At 42.4% G+C, this 9163-nt stretch overlaps 1 protein-coding gene across 1 annotated transcript; it reads left to right on the top strand.

Annotated features, from left to right (window-relative positions):
* Window positions 1–1027: 1027 nt before the first annotated feature.
* On the top strand, window positions 1028–8641 carry trim105 (tripartite motif containing 105). The gene is made up of 7 exons (XM_083652200.1): window positions 1028–1146; window positions 1707–2044; window positions 2889–2984; window positions 4212–4445; window positions 5544–5557; window positions 5716–5834; window positions 6062–8641. The coding sequence occupies exons 2-7, from the start codon at window positions 1754–1756 to the stop codon at window positions 6619–6621; spliced, it is 1314 nt and encodes a 437-aa protein (XP_083508326.1). The 5' UTR covers window positions 1028–1146; window positions 1707–1753; the 3' UTR covers window positions 6622–8641.
* The last annotated feature ends 522 nt before the right edge of the window (window positions 8642–9163 follow it).

The following is a 9163-nucleotide window of genomic DNA, read 5'->3' as shown; positions in this document are numbered from 1 at the left end:
AGTAATAAAAAGGGATTAAGGACCAGGACCCCTGGTGGTCAGTAAGATGGGCTGGTTGAGCCAATGTTAAAATGATCTTTATTTATTATTTATTTTTGCTTTAAAACTATTTTTTAATTTTCTGCTTAAAGTTCATGAAAAAAGTGGCATTCTTGTTTTTTCACACAATAATTTCATAATACCATTTGTAATGCCACCGTTGTAGTGCTGTTGTTCAAAATTAAAGTACATTTTCTCAGATTTATTGGTGTCTTTCTAGTCACACAATTTAATAGTCAGTGTTTCCCATACACTGATCTATTTGTGGTGGTACACCCTACATAGATTTTGACCCCCACAAATACTGCCACATATTAATTTCAACTAGTTGACTGCAAACTCCTGCTTTAGTGCTTACAGTATATTATTATCTTGTCGGAATATTATTCCAGCCAATAAGTTAGGAAGTTCCCTTTTGATTTAATTTTACTTTTGTTTTGCCTACAAAGCAAAATGTTACTTTACTTGAAACTCCCCTGAAGTGATTTTGGTATTATTTATGCAAGCATAATTCTACCATATAGTAACCTGTATGCAGAATATATATAGTATATATAGGGAAACAATTATTTTTTCATTGCTGTAAAACCACAGAACGGTAAAGAAGATATTGATGTGTGTAGTTCTTCATAGATCTAGTCTCTTCATTTTGATCTCAAAGTGCGCCAGTTTGATCCATTTTTACTTGAAACTGTACAAAATTTTCTTCCGGGGGGGCATGCCCTCGGACCCCCCTAGGGGTTCAGTGGTCCATGACCTTTGGGTGGGCTGAGCCCACCCAAAGCTCTGATGCTAAAACCGCCCCTGAATGAAACCCAAATAATCAATTATGTTATGGTTAGAATTCTAGTGAAAATAATAGTCTGATAGTGATCAACAAAAAAAAGAAAATAATTGCATAACTCACGTGCCACTGTTTGCTTTGTAGCATAATTCTTCTGCATAATGGCCCAATCAAAGGGGGTTTTGTAGGCGGGGCATGCGCAGTACACGGTGTTCCTTGTGTGTTCCTTCCACACAGCAGCAGCGGCAGAGGGGATTGAAAAGAGCAGATTGAGAGATTTTGAAGTGGTGTTATTTGGAGACAATTCTCCGTCAACAGACAACGTAAGTAAGACCAACGTGTTAAAAGTGTATTGTAGTCACTATTTACATTGTTGAGGGGTTGCTAATGTTGTCGCTAGCTTGTTTACTTGCTATAGCGTGAGATACACTAGGGGCAGGCTTGCTTCAAGGAGTAACGTTAGCTAACAACAACAAACAACAACAATCTGGTTCCCTTTTACAAAGGAAATCACCAGCCAGCTACACCCCGTGATCTCTCACTTGACAGCGTCTCAAGCTGATTAAAGTTGGCAGTAGTCAATAGTTTCAGGCCAGGCCAGGGTGTAGTTCAGTTGCTGTGACGAGTGTTAGACAGACTTCAAGAGGGAGGTGCATATTATGTATGAACATATCGCTTTTGGTCTAGACTAGAGATAACGCTACGTAGCTATTAGCTAATGAATAGCTAATGAATAATCTTGTGTTGAATAGCAGGAAGTTGCTGTCGTTTAGTTGAGTGTGAAGTCTAAGCCACAGCTGGCTGAACAATCCCTCCAGCCACTAGGCTACTGCTGGTAAACAGTCACCAGAAGGGGAACGCTTATCTCTCTGTCTACTTCCAGGCTTTTGCTTTCACATTGGTCAACTTCAGAAACGGATTCCCTTCACCATGGCTGCTGCTGCTGCTGCTGCTGTGGCGTCCAACAAGGGCAGCCTTCGAGAGGACCTGACATGTGCCATATGCTGTGACCTGTTCCGGGAGCCTGTGATGCTGGCCTGTATGCACCACTTCTGCAAAGCCTGCATCTCCAGGTACTGGCGGGGGGTCCAGGGGCCTGTGACCTGCCCGCAGTGCCGCAAGGAGTTTAGCTGCAAACAGTTCCAGACCAACTACCTGGTGACAGCCATGGTGGAGAAGGTTAGGCTCACCAGCTCAGACAGTTATGCCAAGAATCTGGAGGTGAGTTTTAGGGATGCACCGATCCACATTCTTTTCACTTCCGATCCGATTCCGATACCAGTGAATATGGATATCTGCCGATACCGATATTATGCAGATACCAATATTTTTCTTGAATATACAGTATAGGCAAAGATTTGGCCAATTAAAGTTTTTTTTTTTTAAATATACCTTGCAAAAAGCAGACAAAATTAAGAAAATATACAAGGCAAAGAAGGATACTATTATACATGGGCAAATTCCACCCCGCGCTGGAATTGCAGCGATTCCGATCCGATTCGTGAATTAGTGCCAATATCGGCACCCGATACCGATATTGGATCGGATCGGCCCCATCCCTAGTGAGTTTGCTAACCCTGCTCCTCATCTATAGTGTTTTGTTGTTTTGTATTGTAGTAGTTTTCTCCGTGTGCCTCCTCTCCCACTGTCCCTTGTCTTTAGTTGTGGTCTTGTGTTCCTAAGTGAACTTTGGTAACCTTTTCCAAATAGCCACATGTTCCAAAGTAAATGTATCAAATTAAAACCGACTGGCATGTGACTTTTGAGTTATTAAGTGTAAATATAACTGTTCTCTTTGTTGCAGTCCATAACTGTTTGTTCCACTGTTTGAACAGTTTCACTTACTTTACATCTCCTTTGAATTGCCCAGACCAAAGTTCACCCACCTCCGCACCCTTTTTATATTACTTTGCATGAGAGGTTATATGACTTATCCACAGCAAGGACACAAATACAAGGAAGGCATGCATGCAGTCTTTTCTGGATTCCTTGTTTACCAAGAAAGTCTCTTCCTACGGTATTTCTCTTCTGCTTCCACTGATTTGATTTGCATGTTGCTCACCAGAAACAGCTGAAGGATACTTTGGACAGTCATCACCTTAAGAGGGAGGACTTCCTCAACCTTATTCGCAGAGACAAAGAGAAGATGGATGCCATAAAGGTACGCTCCTCTGGTGATCCCACGGGAGGGCAGCACTTAACAGATAAGAATGCACATGTCCCTCCTAATGGCTGTTTGCAATATGTCTGTGTGCATATTGTGTGCTGTTTGCAGATGTAGTGACACTGCGCTTTGCTATGTGTAAAACATCATGTTCTCGCGCTTGGATACATAAATGCCTTTCTGCACTGACACTGGGTTGTATCAGCTATTAATAACTCCTTCCCAAGTTATTCCAAGAAGTCCTTACCAGAAACGTAGTAGGTAGGTACTAGCTAGTTTTTGTTAGAGTTGCTTAATTTGCTCATGGCACATCATACTTGACTTTAAGAGTTCACAATGGTTAACAGCCAATCAATGATGAAAGATTAAAAAAATCTTTGTGGTTTACCACTGTCATTAGAATAGGGGCTTGCAATTACTTGTTATTCTAGGGCCTAGTTCCTCATTGCGCGGCTCGCGAGACGCTGGCGGCTCTCGAAGCTTTAGTTTGCGGCTCTAAGAAATTGCAAAAAAAAATATATATACGTATATATACTGTATATATATATTTTTTTTTCCCCCGCCCTGCTCTCCCCAAAATTTCAATAAACCTTTATGGCATATTATTGCAATACAACAATACTGGTGTTGACAGTAATGGAAGGTGCCAAATCATTCAAAACAATAAGCATTTTGCTTTGAGTATTGTGCCAGCGTGCAGCGCTGTTCCAAAACGTGTCAACGTGTGTCGTTGCCTGCGAAACGCACATCCCATAATACAACTGTTCGCATCGCATCCCATAATAGTATGATGATACTTGGGATGTTATTGCGAACATAGATGTGAACAGGTTAGCTAAAACTTTAGCGTCGCCAGCGACGGCCCCCACCGTTGCGGTCGGGGTACGTTTCGAAATCCCTCCAGGCCTGAAAGATTTTCTAGGGGTGTGTGTGTGTGTGTGTGTATGTGTGTGTGTGTATGGAAAACAATAAAACACAAAAAATAGTAGGCAGATGTGCTTGGTTGGGGTGGCTTTTTGTGCTTTGCGATAAAAGCGGCTCTCCTATTGACTTTGTCCTGCCAGTGCGGCTCTCATCGAAGAAATAGTGAGGATCACTGTTCTAGGGGTACATTGGAGCAAATTTTTGTTCTGCTACCATGGTAACATTGTGCTACCATGTACTGTATATCAGAATCTATCAGTGCTTGAATTCCATCTATGCTATGCTATCTCCCTGCCCCAGAGAGTTGGAGCAGAGCTGCAGGCTCGTGTCCAGGGGGAGTTCCGAGCTTTGCAGCAGTTCCTGCAGGATGAGGAGGCCTGCGTGCTGGAGCAGCTGAGGAGAGAGCAGGAGGAGGCGCTGGAGCAGCTGCAGCGCCACCTGGAGGCCAGCAGCGGGGCAGTGAGGGAGCTGGAGCAGAACATCAGAGTCCTCCAGCAGGCTAGTGCTGCCAGTGATAACGGTGTACTGGTTGAGGTCAGTTCTAATTACTCCCAGTGGTTAGTCTTGGCTGTCATATATGTTTGGACAGGGTTCTGCCAAGGTGCTTGTAGTGCTTGGATTTTGAGGAAAAAAAATTAAGTCCTGGAATACCTTGAAAATAGCCAATTTTTTAAACAAGGTGCTTAAAAGACCTTGAATTTCAAATGAACCATATACGTTTTGAATGAGTTATTGGACCTTACGTTATGGAACAGCGTGCGTCCAGCTGTTCATCTGTCTCATTTGCGTCGGGATTCCCCCCTGCCTGCGTTAGGCTAGTTTGGGTCTCTGTGTCTGTGTTTTTTTTGCTTTGTTGTTTACAGTTTATGCTGCAGAGGTCAGGAGCCAATATGATGTTTCACAAGCTTGTGCAGGTTAAGCTCACTCCCCTAAAAGAGCCGATCGATACCTGTCAATCATTCAGTCAGTCATTTAGACAATGTTGTTAAACTCAACCAGTTACTGTAATTTAAGTTTGTAATTTTGAAATGACAATGTGTTTACTTGGAAAGAGTATATTTTCCCTTTTGGTGTGTAAATTCCATGGCAAGTTTGGTGTTCAATTTCATTTAAAGTGGTATTAAAAAGATCTTTGAAAAGTATTAAATGTAACCGTTTATATCTGCAGAGTGTAGACACACCCTTTCAGCACTGCACAAACTCAATATTATTCACAGGATTGATAGGAGAATTGGCTTGCTAAAGACACAATCCGTAATATACTGCAAATTTGATGCCCCCTGTGGGTCAAATTTGCATTTGAAAATGAATTCTTTGCTTTGCGTAAAGCCCTTGAAAACGAAAAAAATGGTCATTGAAGAAGTACTTAAAAGTCCATGAACTTCATTTTGTAATGTCTGTATGAACCCTGTTACTCCCGATGGTTAGTCTTGGCTGTCAAATAAGTTTGGATGGCAATTCAAGTTTGTTCTTTATGCTTCCAAGTCACGGCCATTTATAGTCAAATGTCAAGCTTAAAATTTTGGTCACATCTGAAATTTAAATACAAACCCTCAGTGTGTCATGCGATCTGACTTTTTCCCCATCAATCCCATATTCTTTCTTTTCTTGTTCCCCTCTCTCTCTCTCTAGCTCCCACAGCTAAGGTAAGCATTCATTTTAGAGTCGTGATTAATTGACTCCGTTGGGCATTTTGAACCTGTCACATTTATGATTTATATTTCCATCTATGTCTAGGTGGTGTAATTTCTGTCGAGAATAAATGACCCCTGGGTAACTAAATCATGGGTGTTTACTTTTTCAGCAGACCATCTGTACAAGTGGATATGGCACCAGAGCTGGATATCAACGCTCTCAGCAACAAATACATGGCCCCATTACAGTACGTCACATGGAGAAAGATGTTCAAGTCTCTGAGGCCAGGTAATTTCTCCTCACATGTGCTCCATGACAAGATGCAGCGAGCTGAAAGCATGTTCTGCCTAGACAATGGGAGGAATTAATGAAGTAATTAGAGTGTTACATACAGGGTGCAGAAGGTGCGTTAGAATGACAAGACAATTATTATTTCCAATTTAAAATCGGATATGTCGTTGAATTTTAGCTCAAGAATTAACATCGCTCTTCGTGTGTGTCGTTTCATCCCAAAGGCCCTTCCCCATTAACTTTCGATGTCGACACGGCGCACCCGAGCGTTTACGTCTCCCGGGACAAAACCCTGGCAGTGGAGTGTGACGGCGTGGTCCCGTACAAGCCCCACCCCAAGCGCTTCCTCCAGTGCGTCAACATTCTGGCCGCACAGGGCTTCCAGTCGGGCCGACACTACTGGGAGGTCGGGGTGGGCTCCAAACCCAAGTGGGACCTGGGCGTGGCGTCCGAGGGGGTGGACAGGCACGCCCGGATCAAGCTGAGCCCCGAGAGCGGCTACTGGACACTGCGGCTGCGCAACGCGGACGAGTACTCCGCCGGCACCCAGCCGTGGACCAGGCTGCAGCTCAGCCAGCCCCCCCAGAGGGTGGGCGTTTTCCTGGACTGCGAGGAGAGGAGGGTTTCCTTCTACAACGCCGACGATATGAGTCTGCTGTACTCGTTTGCCGGTGGGCCCCGGGGCAAGGTCTTCCCGTTCTTCAGCCCCTGTATTAGTGGCAACAGTCAGAGAGCCCAGCCCATCCAGCTCCTCCACCAGCCTCCGGTCACTTTGTCTGGCTAGTCAATGAAAGCTTTTCAGCATGTAAGAGCTGCTTTACTTCTGACCAAAGACATGAATCACCACGCCGTTAAAATGACAATTCCGCTGTTTTTTTCATCTTAGGGTTTTATATCTTTCTAGCCAGAGTTTTTATTTTTTTTTAATCTTGACAGTTGCTTGGCATGTTATTCTATTAAGATATTTGTGACACGGTCTGGTTAAAGGGGACAAGTAGGCAACCGTGGAAAATGTTTTTAACTTTCTTTATTTTTTCATATTACGCAAGTTTAGATGTTGAAGAATGCACTCAATATAACAAACGTTTTAGGATCCCTAGTAAATACTTTTGTATTTTTAATTTGTTAGCAAACTAAGCTTGTTCAGGGCAAACCAAGCTTGTTCACCAACTTTCATGGTGATTTTCTCTGAATGTTGCTAACATTCAAATACGCATATCTTCTTCTTCAACTATTTTCAGATTTCAATACTGTATATTACACATCATTTGAAAGCTTACAATCTCTACTTTCATAATCTGCACAAAAAAAAAGAAGAAGAAAAAAACGACCTTGGCCTACTCGGTACCCAAAACACCAGTCCCTGTCACATTTGGTTTCTATGTTTGATTGGTCGGTCATTGCCACACAATTCTTTTCTATCTGAAATTAATCGAGCGCAAACTATGAAAATGATCATATTCCAAGTTAAATGCTATGTTTATCTTCGTGGTGTCACGTATCCTGAAAAAGACAGTACTCCATTGTGCTGTGATACAGTGTCCTGAAGTAGCTCGTAATGCATCATTTGCATTATGGCACAATGCAGTAGAGAGTTCTTTATAGAAAAGCTTAAAAGAAACCAGTATGTTCAACCAACCTGGTGCTTTTGTGGGTTTTTGATGTATTAAATTACATTTCCAGGCACACTGGAATAACAGTCTTCAACCCAATATCTCAAGAATGGATCTCTAGATAATAGACCTTTCAAACAACTCTCTGAGGTATTGATTTTCACTGTAGTCGGAGCAACCTTGGGTTAACTCGTAAATGCGTGCAATTCCTTATAGGATGTGAGGCGTCTATTGCAGCGTCAAGTTGAATCCTAATGAAACAATCACGCCTTCAGTACACATTGCCATGAGATGTTATGTAAGAATAAATGCTGCCACAGATGAGTGTAAAGTAGTGTGAATGATAGTCTATGCCAGTGGTTCCCAGCCTGGAATTCATACCAGACCCAATTTAATACTACTGAAGATTATTAGGGTTACTTGTGATTTTTTTTTTTTTTTTTTACTTATTTTTTAGTTCTGAATTTAAAGTGATAATCTCTAAGATTTTGTTTCTCTCTTGGGTGACAGCTATGGCGATGAGTGGTAACTGCAGGTGACATCCAAACAGTGTTGCATTATGTGACATTACTAATGTCACATAATGTCACTGTATACTGCAAAGGCTTCCATCATTGGACCATATAGCCTCAATCAACATTGTGAGTGACTCTTATTTTTATTTTATTTTATTTAGATGAACATCTTTGAGATTATAACTTTAAATCAGGATTCTGAGAATAAAGTCAAGAGTTTTGAAAAAAGGTTGGGAACCCCTGGTCTATGCTAAGTGATGCTAGTTTGTATGACTGCATTCTGATTTAAGGTGTAACACAGATAAAACTTTACAGCACCTCATGATTTTTTTTCTCTCTCTCACTGTTGTGCCTTCATGTGTACAGTGATCGATCAACCATTACTCTTTGTCATGACCTTTGATCTAAATGTGAATTAATTCACAAATATAGATAATTGTACTGAGGGTTTGTTCTTCTCTTCTTAAACTCTTAACACACCTAGTACATTACACGTGGACTGTCAATTTCATCATTGTCATTGATTTAAATACTAAAATATGATTCTTTGCAGGATTTTATCTGCTGTTAAGAGATGTTGTGATTGGAGTGTATGATATGATATAATTTCATGATAAAAGCCATATGATAATTGTGCAACATGTATAAGCCAAATCGCTTTTGCTTTCTTAAATAAAAGATGTCTCTGATTTTTCACTGAACTCTTACTTGACCTTACTTGAAATAATCAATGATGCCATTGAGCTTCATCAATGCAAAACACAAACAATTATTGTAGTGGTTATTCATGGAATCCAGCCAGTTGGGCAGACAACAGTGAAGGGGGGGGTGGGGGGGGGGTGGCACTGCTGCACCTGGACTGGAACTTTTTCAACACAGGAGCCATCCATGACACTTAAACTGCGAGGAGAGGCTGGCCCTCGGGTTATCTCCACAAACACACCAGAGCACCGACGTCCTGTTTCCTCCCGCCAGGTGAAAGGTCAGATAAACAGAGTGACAGCGGGGATGCGTCCCGGCTGCTTGTTTCACGGGCCTCAGGGGCCTCAGCGCGGAGCAGGATGCTGTGTCCTCCAGCCTGCGTGACAGGCCTCAGGGGCCTCAGCGTGGAGCGGAGCAGGGCAGGATGCTCCTGCCTCCTGCCTCCTCTCTGCTGATTGGAAAAGTGGCACAATGACCAGGACCACAGTGACCAGGA

The sequence above is a fragment of the Poromitra crassiceps genome (assembly GCF_964638095.1).
Source record: "Poromitra crassiceps genome assembly, chromosome: 15".
In the NCBI taxonomy this organism is placed as follows: Eukaryota; Metazoa; Chordata; class Actinopteri; order Beryciformes; family Melamphaidae; genus Poromitra; species Poromitra crassiceps.
The sequence above is the reverse complement of the archived record's forward strand: the minus strand, read 5'-3'. Positions and strand labels throughout refer to the sequence as shown.

Excerpts from the sequence above, each read along its gene's own strand:
- trim105 (XM_083652200.1), top strand. The coding sequence starts at position 1,754 with ATGGCTGCTGCTGCTGCTGCTGCTGTGGCGTCCAACAAGGGCAGCCTT. Across the intron at positions 2,045-2,888 it reads GTTATGCCAAGAATCTGGAG|AAACAGCTGAAGGATACTTT; the intron begins GTGAGTTTTAGG and ends GTTGCTCACCAG. Across the intron at positions 2,985-4,211 it reads AGAAGATGGATGCCATAAAG|AGAGTTGGAGCAGAGCTGCA; the intron begins GTACGCTCCTCT and ends TCCCTGCCCCAG.